General features: G+C 35.2%; 1 protein-coding gene and 1 long non-coding RNA gene across 18 annotated transcripts in view; one reads left to right on the top strand and one right to left on the bottom strand.

Moving 5' to 3' along the window:
• Positions 1 to 6,054, bottom strand: part of Dph6 (diphthamine biosynthesis 6) — a 415,070-nt gene extending 409,016 nt beyond the window's left edge. For 14 of the 17 annotated variants that reach the window (XR_013438851.1, XR_013438852.1, XR_013438858.1 and 11 more), the window contains exons 1-2: positions 5,904 to 6,054; positions 2,658 to 2,752 (exon numbers count right to left, since the gene is read on the bottom strand). Coding sequence is in view for 8 of the 17 variants with exons in the window: in XM_078049870.1 (XP_077905996.1) it covers positions 2,658 to 2,752; positions 5,904 to 5,926 (118 nt within the window). In the remaining 9 variants the exon portion in view is untranslated. Of the gene's footprint in view, positions 1 to 1,621; positions 1,737 to 2,657; positions 2,753 to 5,903 lie in introns of those variants that run through there. The other 3 variants (XM_078049876.1, XM_005337126.5, XM_078049872.1) reach the window with 2 other exon arrangements.
• Positions 5,172 to 14,452, top strand: part of LOC120886482 (uncharacterized) — a 91,621-nt gene continuing 82,340 nt past the window's right edge. The window contains exons 1-2 of the long non-coding RNA XR_005729453.2: positions 5,172 to 5,353; positions 8,840 to 9,018. This is a non-coding gene — a long non-coding RNA (uncharacterized LOC120886482). The remainder of the gene's footprint in view (positions 5,354 to 8,839; positions 9,019 to 14,452) is intronic.

The raw sequence follows: 14,452 nt of genomic DNA, 5'->3' as shown, positions 1-14,452 counted from the left end.
TGACACAGTATGTTTTAAAAAATTTACAAAAAATTACTTTGACAGATATACATGTATGTATGTATGAACATATACCAAATAAATCCAGTTTTCCGCTTAATGTGGAAATATCCTATCAAAAGGAATGAATGATATTTTAAGTACTCTTTCAACAATCAAAACTGTTATCATATGCCATTGCACTTTGGCTCACCAGGTTAGGTTTCTGTCCTACACATCAGACTGGCTTCTTGCAGAATGGAACTCATGTGGTTATTAGAAATCCTCCTAGTCCCACTACAAAGTAGAGATAGATAGCCAATGACCTGAAAATCTTTTAGCCTATCTCTCAAAGTTAGACTAGATCTCTAAATGTATCCCTTAATTAGTGTTAAGGGATACAGATATATTTATCCTTTTATTGATTCAAAGAAATTTGAGCTTCTTAGCAAGAAATATCCTAATGTTGTTATAATTAAAACATTTTAAAGTCTTCAAAGACCTAGGATATAATTTTTCTTTAAAGTTTCATTTAGTCCAAACCACAATGTAACTTTAAGTTAAGTGGTTTGGACTTTTATTAGTGGAAGCTACATAGCAACAATGGGTGTGACATCAAATAAAACCAAAAGGCTTCACTGTTGCCTGAAGTACCTCTATTAAAACACCACAAAGTTCCTACTACAAATTTAAAGAAATGGTTTTGTGAATTTTATGACAAATGCATGTCATCCCATGGATGTAAATAAATGCCTTTTCAGACTATCTATTGAAAATCCAATATCATGAATGCCTTTTAACTAACTCTACTCTGCAGTCATTCCTTACTGCAGTTGCTTTTATAACTTGTTTTAGGGAGAAGTCATTCAATGAATCATTCAATGATTCCAACTTCCTGATAACTTTAAATCAATATTGGCTGAACTCTCTCATTTACCAACCACATTAATCTGTTCTCTTCTATGATAGTTTCAGCTGATTTTTCCAGCTTTTTACTTTACAATATTTTAATTCTTATTATTGAAATTTTTTTAATCACTAACACTATTCTAACTAAATGCCTCCATTTCACTAACAGGTCTAATTTAAAGATGCACTTTCTTCTTTTATAAGATATAGGTTACAGTACAATTCTTGATTACCCTAAGAGAGTTTTCTCTTTCTTGATTTTAGAATTAGAAGAGCATTTAAAAAAAAAAACAAAAAAAAACCTCACTACTTAAAAAAAAAGTAGCTATTCCTCATCATCAGAACCCTCAAAGTGTGTATTAACTCTGGACTCTCTATAGAATATGTTCTACTTCTTTTTATAAAAAACTTCTGACGTCTATTTTTCCACATTGCTTCCAACATTACTTGGGTCTTGGTCACAAGGAGAAAAGAAAATTCAAATACCTTACTGAAATAACTGCTCTCTATCCCAGAGCTAATTCAAGTATGTTCATTATTCATTTGTCCATCAACAAACTCTTGAGTGAACTCTGACCGGGGTCATAGACCAGTCCCAAATGCAAAGAAATATTCCACGGAAGATGAAAGTTATGAACTCTCCTCTCAAAAATTATAATCAATTAACTTGGAGTTATAAGGCTAAGAGAAAATTAATAGAAACAACTATAAAATTAGATAAAAATAGAAATACTTGGGCTGAGGATGTGGCTCAAGCAGTAGCTCGCTTGTCTGGCATGCGTGCGGCCTAGGTTCGATCCTCAGCACCACATACAAACAAAGATGTTGTGTCCGCCGAGAACTAAAAAATAAATATTAAAAAAATTCTCTCTCTCGCTCTCTCTCTCTTTTTTAAAAATTAAAAAAAAAAAATAGAAATACTACAGATTGGCAGCCCTGAGAAGAAGGCACAGGAGAAAGGGAAAGAAGGAAGATGGGAGGGAAGGAGGACTGAAGGGAGGAGAAGAAAAAAAAGGGAAGAAAGGAAATATTCTCATTCAACTAAATTTGCAGGATACCTACTTCACACCAGAGACTATGATTAATGTTTTCGCATATATTACTCGTTTAATTCATTCTAAAACAACAGTAAATGAAAAGCATAGAGTATGAAAAAATATTATGTATGGGGATGATAAAAACATCTTATTAGAAGAGACACGTAGAAAAGCAAAAATTGTAAATTAGGCCAGTGCTAATCTTTTCTCCCTTACATTTTAGCAGTTTAATTATGTAGATGTAACAAAAGCGTAAAGCAAATTCATGAGCATATATATTTTTTAAAAAATTCTAATTGGGGGGAATAAAAAGAAAGAAGAAAAGGGGGGAAAAGCCAAAATGAAACTGTATCTTACCTATCTATATATTGCCTGCAACACTTGGAAATAAGGTGTAGTGGAATGGCAGTGTATTCTGAAGTAAGAGTTTTCAAGTCTCAGCTCTGAAAAGTTTGTGGTAGCTATTTTACTTTGAACAGACTTAAATTCAAAAGCTTCAGTATTCCAATCTACTAAAAGAAAGAATAATAATGCCTCTTTCTAGGAGTTGTTATGAAAATTAAAGGATATGTAAGTAACAACAATGATTTCTATGAAGAATTGAACATCTTATCTGGCTAAATATTCACTGGTTCTTTTTTTTTCCCCTCTGTCTACTGCATATAATAAAGTGCAATTCTGAATCTGAGTTTCAGTCACTTGGAGAACTTCTTAATAAAATCATAAACTTACCTTGGTTTTCATCAGGTCTTAGATTTGCTAAAGCAACAATCTGATGCCCAGCAGCAATGCACTGCATCATATTATAACAGCTGTCTTTCCCACCACTAAAAAATAAATTAATAAGAGAGTGAGAGACAGAGAAAGGGAGAGAAAGCATACATAAACTATCAGGTTACTGACCATCATTTAACATAGAATAGCTAGATATCAAAATAGAACACATTATTTATGCAGATTTTCCAAATTTATGAGGGACTGTTTCATAACAAGAATACAATAAGACACACATTAATTTCCATAACATAAGAAAATTTATCTGAATATCAAAGGTTGCAACTTAGGAGATCTTATAAAATTATACCATTATAACAAAGAGCATTCTAAATAAAGTATGATAACTCCTAGGTTCGTGACAGAGGTTTCATTAACATAAAAAGTGCTTTACAAATAAAAACACTTAAAAACTTATATCCTAGCTAAATATTTGTTACATATACTCTTTAGACAAAACCCCTTTAAGTTAAAACTAAGTCCCAATTTCATGACAAAATGTTAAATACATGATTTCAGATTCTATAGAGATGAAACACAAAATGCTGAATTATTCTAGTAGACATCAGTACTATGACCACTTCAGCTACCACTGTATATATACAACAAATTTTCTGAACTTCTCAAGGAGTGGGAGCATGCAAAAGACAATGTATAAAAAAGCCCTTGCTCCCTCTCATCAGATTCAGATATTCACCTAAGTAGGTCTTTCAAAACTTCCCCTGTTGTATATCACTAACTCTATTTCCCCAAACAAAAAGAAACTAATTCTATCAAATATGAAAGATAGAAAAGCATGCATTCACAATCAGAACTTAACCTTACAATTTATTTTAAAATATGCTAACATTTTATGTATAGTTTCAAAGTATTATTTCTCAAATTGTGTTCTACAAAACACAAGTGTCCAACCAAATGTTAACTGCTCTGTAGGATTTCTCACCTAACATACACAGTCAAAGAACAAAACAGTGTTCAAGGGCAAAAAACTTTGGGAAATGCTGACTACCTTACTCTTCTCTTAAAATTTCATGAATTATGTAAGTACAGTCAACCCTCCATTTCTATGGGTTCCACACCCATGGACTCAGTCAATTGAAAATATTTGAAAAATTGCTTCTGTACTAAACATGTACACTTTTTTGATCAATATTCACTAAGCAATATAGTATGATAGCTATTTATACTGTTAGGTATTATACGTAATCTAAAGATGATTGGAAGTTCATAGGTTATATATAACATTGAGGCATTTGGCGCTTGCAGATTTTTGGTATCCATGGAGAACCTGGAACCGATATCCCATAAATACCTGGGCATGACTGTATATATTAAGTGAGAATTCCTACAGACCGGAGATTTAGTTTCCAACTCACAGATACTAAGCTAAGTTATTCATTCTGCTTGGGTTTATATGCTTCATTATAAAATTACAGAACAGCCTGCTTAAATGATACTCAAGGTGTTATTCAATTGTAAAATCTGATGACACTTGTTTATGTATCAGGAATATAATGTTCTATATTATGGTCTAAGGAAACATAACAACCTCAGTTTCAATTATTCCCTAAAATGCACACACATATCCTACCTCTGTTATATAGCCCTACACACACAAACAAAATCGCAAACAGATTCACTATGTTCAAATCTAAATGCATATATCTAATACCTAATTATATATAACATATATATAATAAATAATACATAGGTATATGTATATATATCTCATAAGCATATGTATATATACATATGGTTTTGTATTCACTCTTATGGCATATCTAATATTTGTATAGCTATTAAAGTTTAGCAAGAGTTTTCCAACACTGCTTTCTTTAGTAAATTATTATACAGTATATGTACATTACAGAATATTTAGTGTGATAGACTACACAGATCTTCTCCCCACCAGTAAGTCTAAGGTTGTGTATTACTTTAATCCTTAGACTTTTGGAAAAATGACTGTGGATGTGAATTGTTCGTTTCCTGGGCCACTTTAATTCTTAATATCTCCAGAGCAAATGAAACCCACAACGTTTAAACCTTAATCATTCCCTTCACATGGGCAATTTACTGAATAACAATGATTAGTGTGACTAACAATGATTAGTCTAGTTTTCCAAGAATGGCGTTGAAGTAGGAGAAATTGGAATGTTTCAGTCACTAGAGGGACTGGAATCTGGAGTCTTTAATTGATCAATTTTGTCAACTACTATCAATTACGTAGAGCATTGAATTAAACGTTATGAAATCTACAAAATCTCTGAATGTATCATTGCAGCATATTTCAGATACACTGTTCCAATCCAAATCTCATAAAACAAATATTTATTAGCCTAAATTCCCTTTTGTAATATTGCTAGTATGTTTCCTTTTGCCTCAATTTATAGATTGAGTAAAGAGATATGTAAACTGGACTGGTTTGGTTCATTTATCTATATACCTAAACATGATGGATTATCATGTACTTTAAACTCCTTTTGATATATTTCAACATGTCACTAGAACAACTACGAGCATCCGAAGCAACTGCAACTAGATGTACCATAAAACTGGCACAATTCCTTTTCCATCAGGAGAGAAGAGATTCCCACTCTGTACTTGAGCTCCAAGACAGAAACATGAAGATGCTATAAGCAATCCACATAGCTCAGGTAAGCCACACAAGTAGGTGACCTTACTGGAAAGGGCAGGGGGGAACCGGTAAGCCTAGGGAGAAAGGTAGGACACCGCGGATCTGTGAACTTAAGGGGATCATAGAAGAATTCAAAGAAAACCGGGAAAAAAGGGGCAGGAGTTAATTAACTGAGTACGTGGAATCAAGCAGTGGCCCTCATAACTTCAAGGCCCAGTATGGCTTTTAAAAATCCGCGGACGGCCACTCTGGAGTAATTAAACCAGCGCCTCTGGCGGTGGGACCCAGGCGTTAGGACTTTTTTTTTTTTTTTTTTTTTTTTTTTAAAGTTCCCCCAGGTGAATCCGAGTGTGTGGGCACAAGACCCAAGGTAGCGACCGCTGGAAAGGCGGAGCGCAAGCCAAAGCCGGACCTAGAGGCCGAAGTCTCCGCCTCTTCCTGAGGTGCTAAGAGCCGCCGAGGTCAGAACCGCAGCCAGGACCCCGACCCCGGCTCAGTGGGCGCCAGAGGCTGCAGGAAGGAACCAGAGGCAGACGGGGAAGAGGGAAGCGGCTCCAACGCCCGGTTACCTGATCAGGGCCACGACCCTCATGCTGGATGCAGTGCGCCTGCGTGCGGCGGGAGGGGCGGGGTCAGAGCCGCAGCTGCCGCTCGTGAGGCCGGGGCCTCACGCGGGCGTTCATTCCACCGCCTGTTCGCGGACTCGTGCTGCTCTGCCTTCTACTGCTTGCGGGACGTCTGGGCGCTGAGGGTACGCTGCCTCCGCGCCTCCACTCTGTAGCAGAGGCGGCCCGGTCCCCCTAAAAAAATAATGTTTAGGCACAGCATAACCACCTAAGTGAGGGCACTGAAGCTGCCGGGAGAAGGGCAAGGCCTGTCCCGCACCTTCGGACCCAGGTGGCACTGGATATGTTTCAGTTGGAGGATGTTCGAAGTCACATGTGCTTAAGAGATGAAAGAAGGAGAGGAGGTTTGCCTTCCTTCCTTCCATCCTTCCCTCAACCACCCCTACGAAACTAGCTACACACTTTAGCTATTTGGCTTATAGCTTCTCTGTCCTCTTAACCTGTGAGGCCCGGGTGTAAAATTGAGCCCCTCAGGTGCAAGGTTGTGGTGATTTGAAATTCCAGGACTAGCCCTATGACTAGGCCATCTCTGGTTACTGCTTTTTATCAAACACAGAAGCTGGGAAACTAAGTAGGGCTCTAAACCAAAGAACAGTTGCCTTGCAGCAAGAAAATCTAGCATCAAAATAAATTCACCAAAGTATTTTATTGGGTGTTACATGAACCAGGGCTGTTCTAGGCTCTTGGGGATATATCCATAAATAAAACAGACCATTCCCCTCATGGCGTTTATATGGAAGTAGGGAAAGCAAACATAGTATATGGTTAAAAAACGAAATAGTATGTTAAGTGAGATGTGCTAAAAAGAAAAATTGAAAAGAATCAAAACAGAGGGGCAAATACAGAATTAAATAGAGCATCAATGTAAGCCTTATTGAGTAGGTGAGTTGAACTAAGTTTTAAAAGAAAACAGCAGTGTATATAACTGGAGGTGTGTTCCAGGCAGAAGAAAAAATTACATCTAATGCACTACGTGCATTGTGCATTGTGTGATGATGGAAGAACAAGGTAGATGAGTATAACTGGAGTAGGTTGAACAGCCATAGTGGGAGAAGAGGTCAGAGTAAAGAGAAGGGAAGATCATGTCTGATCTTGTAGATCCTTGCAGGCTTTAGAACAGAGACATGACTTAAAAGTTTGAAAAGGTTACATTGTGCAATGTTGAAAACACATCTATTAGGAAACCATGATTCAGGAGGAAAATGCTGGGGCTTAGAGTCAAGATGCTGGATTTGGTGAGATGTGAGAGGATTCCACCTCTATTTTGAAGATAGAACCAATAAAATTGAAGGAATGAGACATGGGATTTTAGCAAAAGAACTATGAGGATGATGAACTAAATAAGATAGTATATGTAAGAAACTTGGGATCCTTTAGTGTGCATAGGTAGGCATTTAATGTCACTATACATACTGTTTTCATTAGCTCCAAGTACTTGGTATGGTTGACTACACAGTAATAATTTGCATATCAGTTTTAGCTTCTAAAATCATGTAGTTTTAAAATTCCACAATTCTGAATATTTGCAAAGTGAGTCAAGTGTTTGAGTAGTTTATAGTCTGGTTGGAGAGAGAAAATATATTGAACAAACAACAAGAAAGCAACACGTTAGGTGGTGCACATGGTAAGAACTCCAAAAACTAAACTACAGGGTGAAAGCTAGAGTATGGATAGGGCTTAAAAGATGAGCAGAGTTGAACAGAAGGAGCTGGTGTACCTTCCAGACAAAGGCAGAAAGACAGGAATACATATGGTATGTTGGACAGCAGTGGGCAGACCAGGCTGACAAGTTGAGAGGGTGTATTGGAGATAGGAGGGAATAAATTGGATGGATTGGGTGAAGCCCAGTTATCCAGGGTCACAAAAAGCTAATATGAGTAATTTTAATGCCAGGAAGGTTACTCTGGCCTTTTCCCATCATTTTTTAGGAGATTGTGTAAACTTAGTAATAGTTAACATGATGAGTGATTTTGATGAAATAGATTTAGAACATCCCCAAAATTCCTATTGTATTTTCTGCCTGTTATTGTTTCCTTTACTTTCATACAAAGATGGGGAGAGGAGATACTGAGGTTCTCTTTCTAAAACCACATCCTTAAGATTATGTTTGTGTTAACTGCTCTATAAGTTTTTAAAAGACATCCTCAACAAATTCATTACAGTGTGTATATCCTAGGGTTATACTATATATTAGAAAAAATGCTGAGGCCATTCTTCAAATCACTCTCTGTTTAGCTTGATGGTGTCCCATTTTGCCCAGCTCCTTGGCTTCCTCTTAGGATCTTTGTTTTCCTTAAGTATCTTTCCTTCAGGTTCTTTTTATCCCTTGAATGTTTTTTTCTCTCAGTATCTCTTCTCCCCTTTGAAAACATTTTACATAAATTCTATCAATTAATGAAATGTTAACTGGTTGCCTAATATAACAGTGTTATATGTATTGTCTCATTAAAAAACTACTATATTTCCTCACTGTATCTTCTCATAATTACCATGGAAGGCTCTATGCTAAACATCTAGTCAGGGCCACCGTACACATACTAGGTTTAGTTTGTTATAGTTCAATAGATATATTTGCATTTCTGAAAATAAAATAAATTGAAATGGTCTTAACACAGCCATCAGTTATCCTCAGAGTCATAATTTTTTTTTGAAAAGTGGGGATTTTTTATTTAAACTGAACTAAACCAGAGCAATTCTTGACCCTTTCTCAAAAAAAAAAAAAAAAAAAGAAAGAAAGAAAGAAAGAAAAAGAAAAGAAACAAAAATAAGTTGTATCAGAAGCTAAACATTAGGCTGTTCTCTGCTTTTCCTGTTGAGATCTTAAATCATTCCAATCACCTAATGTGAATATCATTTTCTTTTTCCAAAATTAACAACAGCAGCAACAAAAAGCCCAGTGTGTCATTAGCCATCTTCAAGAAGCAAATGCCGGCCAGGATTAGATGTGTGAAAGACTGATCGAAGAAAATGTCTGGAAAGGAAAACAGGAGAAGGAGCAGAAGGCAGAGAGACTCAAATTTGTGATGCAAGCTGAAAACTGAAAGAAGAAAAGGAAAGAGTAAGCAATAAGAATTCCAGTTTGCAATGCAGTTCTGAAAATCTTGCCCAGACTGATAGGTAGCCCTAAACCAAAGTGGTATGTCAGAGGAATTTCAAAGTGGGCAGGAATGGCCAGTTTCAGTATCTCTGTTGTGCTTAGTCACTGCCTGAGAGCAGTGCAAGAAAAGCACCAATAATATTTTATCTTTATTTCTTAAAAGTACCTAGTGTAGATTCACAGATGGAAGCAAATTCAGTAGTGTAGAAGTTAGAGACTACAAACCTGTTCATATGTTTGTAGTTAACTTCTCCATGATTCCTATAAACCTTTCTTCCTAAGGATAAGCTTAGAAAAGTAAGGTCAATGGGACAGTCCATAGTCCTTGTTATTGCAGTTGGTCTTAGGCCACACTGGTACTTGTCCTGTCTTCACTATCCATTTCATATTCCCCTCACTCTCAGCTAACACTTAAGCAAATTGTGTTGATTTACCTGATAGTAAAATCCAAGCATTCATTTATAAGGAGTTGTAACCCTTGGTCATCCTCATCTTTTTAGTCTGGGTTGCTGCATTTATCTATTCACAAGTACATTTAGAAAAAGAAATACTAAGAGGCTGTATAACCTGGGTTCCCCATGTATATTACTTTGTTCTTCATGTGTAATCATTCTCCTGATAATCATTTTCCCTGCATACTGACTCTGGGTGCAAAGAACCAAAAATGTCCTACAACTATACATAAATTATAGTTTAATTAATTCTTATACTGCCCCCTTTCGATAGAGGAAACCTTTGAATACCAAAATCTCTAACTCTACCCAGCCCAGAGATTTGGAAGGCAAAACACAAAGTTCTCCTTTGGGTGATTGGGAATAAGTGTAAACAGCCCATTCTCACTTCCATGCCTTTGTTCCAAGATTTTTGTAATCCTACTAACGCAGTGCCTCATGGAGATCTCTAATGTAGTGCTCATGATATATCCTGAAGCATAGCCCACCATCCTTGCAGATTATTATCTCTGAGCTATTGGCTTAGCTGTGACTTCAGCAGGCATTTATAGTACTTTATGAGGTGAGTTTCATCTAAATAGTATAGTATATAACAATGACATCTCATGGACATAGAAAAGGAAGTACCCAAATTGTCTATGAAGTGAATTTTCTGTGGATGATCTGCTGGGTGAGATTCCAAGCCTGGAGAGGCATTCTGCTAGCAGTGCCACCTAAGGCTGTGCAGACAGGCAAGACCTGGATATAGTACTTTCATTGTGCTCAAATGTTGAAAGCAACCTGAGAGAACCATTACTGACATGAATTCCAAGTGTATGGCAACTGATAGCTGTCAGTCATCTGTGCTTTCCATAAGAGGTAATTTTGAGGGGAGATCTGAGTAGGACACCTCCATGGCTACCACACCAAGATAAAGTGACTCTCCCAAAATCACATAAAAAAGAGCAGGAATGTTTATACTACTGTTGATACTGTGCCCTGCTGGAATAAGAAATAGAGAATAAGAAAAGTAAGAATAGTATTTGAAGGAAAGCCAAGCTAAATTTGTGAAAGTCTAAATTATAAACAATAGTATTTTTTAGGAAATGTTTAATTTACTTCCAAACAAACATACTAATTTGAACATGCTAATATATTAATATTGAATCGTGGCAAAATGTTTTTTAAGTTAATAGGGAAGACTTATTTTTAACTACTAATATGCATTTGCCTATAGATAATTTGCCCAATTTTCAAGAACACTTGGTTTAGCAAGACCCCTATGTGGACAGCGATAAAGAGAACTTTAACCCAGTGCATGTCAACATGACTTTACATATCAGTATTGCCTAAAGCAGTTCTGTCAGGAATACATTGAAATATCTTGCCCAGGATTCACCTTTCAAAGGCATTCTGAGAGTTTCAAATTGTTAAATACAAATGACCATAGATTGGCTTGTAGAATCAACAAAATAGGTGAACAGAAAAATTAGCCTCAAAAAGCTCAATCTTTTGCCAGCTTACTTAAGGAAACTCTCCATAGCCAAACACTGTTGCTGGTAATAAAATTTGCAAGCTGTCACTGAATTCTGCTTCCTTGGCAGTACATCTCACTGATGTGCTGATTGATAAAGATTCAGATAATCAAATCAAGAATGCTACAGGTAGTTACTTTTCAAAAACCTTGAAAAGATTTCAGCGATTCTCCCTAAAGTCATGATATATAGAAAGCCATCAGAAGGTTGCATTGTGAGGATTTAGGGAAAAAAAGAAACAAAATTATTTGAAACATAAATGTAAAGGTATGAGGATGTAAATGTTATAATCTGTGTCATAATTTCTGCTTATTATGGGCTGTCACTCATTTAAATATCATAGCAAACTTATGAAATAGGTAGGATTCATTGTTATCCCAATTTGCAAATGAAGAAACTGAACACAGAGAAGTAAATGGCCTGCTAAAAGGCCTAGAGCTAATAAATATAGAACCAAGATTAGAACCCAGATATTGTAGCCCTTAACCACTGTATTATAATCTGCCATTGAAACATACTGCTGTTTGGTTTTTTGGTTTTTTTTTTTGGCTAAAATATCCTATCTTCAGGCTATATTTGGAAAGGTATTCCCATCATTGACCTCCTGAATCTCCTTTTTCTTTGCTTCCAAGATGAACAACACTTTTGCTGACAATAATTTGATTATATAAATTGATATATGAGGTAATTGGCAAGCATTAGGGAACCAAGAGTCTGTCATTTTAAAATTTCTTTTATTCCTTAATGGAGAACAACACATTTAAAATCTATAGGATCTAGGAAACTAACATAAATGAATAAAATGGTCTGGTGTAAGGCAGTTTGGAATGTTGAGGACTGTGGCAAATCACTACTCACTTATCACTTGTTTATAGCCACCCGGTGCACATGTAGAGCCAGTATTACTAGAGACTGATTTTCAAGAGGTGACAGAAATCTTCATTTTATTTAATTCCTTTTTTGTAAAGGTTAGAGAGTAAGTTCAAATTAGTAAACTCTATGTACACTGAATAAAACATATCTGCCTATGTCTTGAGTTTATAATTTAGCTGTTAAGAGCAATCTTTTTTGTTTATTTCAGTGTTTTTCTTTTTTATTTGTTTTAATTAGTTACACATGACAGTACAATGATCTTTATTCTTTCACTCATCTAAAACTTATTGATGGCCTCTTATATGTTCTTTTGGCAAAAAATGTAAACATTTATACCTTTTTCTACAGAAATATTTTGCACTCGCATATGTGCAAAAATGTGCAAGAGTACTAGAGCAGCAGATAAATGGTAGCACACTTCACTAGCATGCACAAGGTCCTGGGTTGGATACCCAACAAAAAAGAAGAAGTACTACGAGAATGTCCATTACAGTAGCATTTGCAGAATTGAAATCATCAGAGCAGCAACTTTTGTTATTCATTTCTAGAATAGTACTAACATGTAATAAGTACTTAATGATATTTACTGAAAAAAAATCTATAATTAATCAAAATGTTCTCAAACAGAACTGTTTATTGCATTATTGTACTACCATATGAAATACTGTGTAACTCTTGAAGAAAAATGTAAAAATTCTCCCAGATGTATTTCCATTTGTATAAAAGCAAAATTTAACAAGTAGATATGCAGAAATATGTGAGTAGATGATAAAATCTCTAGAAAGTTATATATTGAACTGTTACAGCGATACTCTGAAGAAACAGATAGAAAAATAAGACTTCTTTTTACTTAATATAAATCTGTATTGACTATTTTGGAAGAATATATATGCATCACTTTTATGTTTAAAAATATTTATTGTTTAGCCCTGTTCACAAACAAATTAAAATTAAACAACCACATGATATCATTTCTTACCTTTTAAGATAGCAAGGATTAAAAAAATGATAAGAGTTCAATATTGGCAAGAATACAGGATAAGCTCATCAGGCACAGGGGTACACACCTGTAATTCTGGCTACTTGAGAGACTGAAGTAGAAATATCACAAGTTTTAGGTCAACCCAAGCAACTTAGTGTAAGTTGTCTTACTTGTCTCAAAATGAAAAATAAAAAATAATGGGCTGGAGGTGTAGCTCAGTGGTAGAGCACCATTGGGTTCAATCCCCAATGTAGAAAACAAAACAAAAGGAACAATCTCATTAAAAACTACTTTGGTGTTATGTATTAAAATTTTAATGTTTATACACTTTGACTAAGCATTCTCATTTCTAGGGGTATATCTTAAGGAGATATTTGGAAATAGTATAGAACTGTATATACCAAAGTGGTTCTTGCATTGTTGGTTATAATATTGAAAAGTAGAAAATAAGCTAAATATCAATAATTAAGGAATTTATTAAATCAGTGTACTATGGTATATCCAGAGAGTAAATATTCTATAGTACACTCATAAAGTAAAACATTCTGCAATCTATAAAGAGTGATGTATACCTATATTTATTAAAATGTGAATATATCTACGAGATGTGGCATAACTACATTAGCATGCAAAGGCTACACATGTGCACACATGTGCACACACGCACATACATTCACACACAGCTTATGTCTAGATTATGGTTTAAAACTCTGGAGTCAGATTCCCTCAATTGAATGTGAACACTACAACTTACTGAGTTTATAATATTAGACAATTTACTGAAATTCTGTTAGTTTCCCAAACTGTAAAATTGAATATTATCTACCATGTGTAGTTGTTGTAAGAATTAAGTAGTCCAGTTTAAAAACACAGTCTTATTATTTTACATAAAGGAAGGCCTGAAAAAATCACCAATATGTCAATGGTGATGTCTCTGGTAGTAAAATTGAATGTATGTTTTTGCTTTCTCATATATACATTTCCATATTATTTGAGTTTTCAAAATGAACATATTATATTTGTAAATAAAGTAGATGATAGAAGAATGGATAATTGGTAGGGAGAGAAAGAAGAAGGGAGGAAAGACACCTGATTGATTCACAGACTCCTCTCACATGTAGGCCATACCTTAATGAAGTTATAGGAAAATATAGGGTCTACTCTTCAGTTTCCATAGTTGCAAAAACTCAACTGTAATGTTTTATCCAGTGTATATCATACTATATGGAACTGATAGAAGCAAATTCATGCCAGAGTTTGTATAGTTTAGCCCATTAATTTGCTAATAGGATAATACAAATTGGTAATGTATCTCTTCCCTTTGTCAAAATTTTGCTTGATGAATTAAAACCATAATGAGATAACAATATACAACCAATAGAATGGCTAAAGTTAAAAATGATGGCAATATCAAGTGTTGACAAGAACATAGAACAACTGGAACTCTGATATATTAGTAGAAGTGCAAAAATGGTACAATCTCTTTGTAAAACAGTGTGATCATAAGCATAAGCACACTTTACCTTATAACTCAGAAATTCTTCTCATATTTACCCTAGAAAGTAAAACACATA

This window comes from Ictidomys tridecemlineatus, chromosome 5, assembly GCF_052094955.1.
Source record: "Ictidomys tridecemlineatus isolate mIctTri1 chromosome 5, mIctTri1.hap1, whole genome shotgun sequence".
Lineage (NCBI taxonomy): Eukaryota > Metazoa > Chordata > Mammalia > Rodentia > Sciuridae > Ictidomys > Ictidomys tridecemlineatus.
This window is presented reverse-complemented; position numbering and strand designations above follow the sequence as displayed.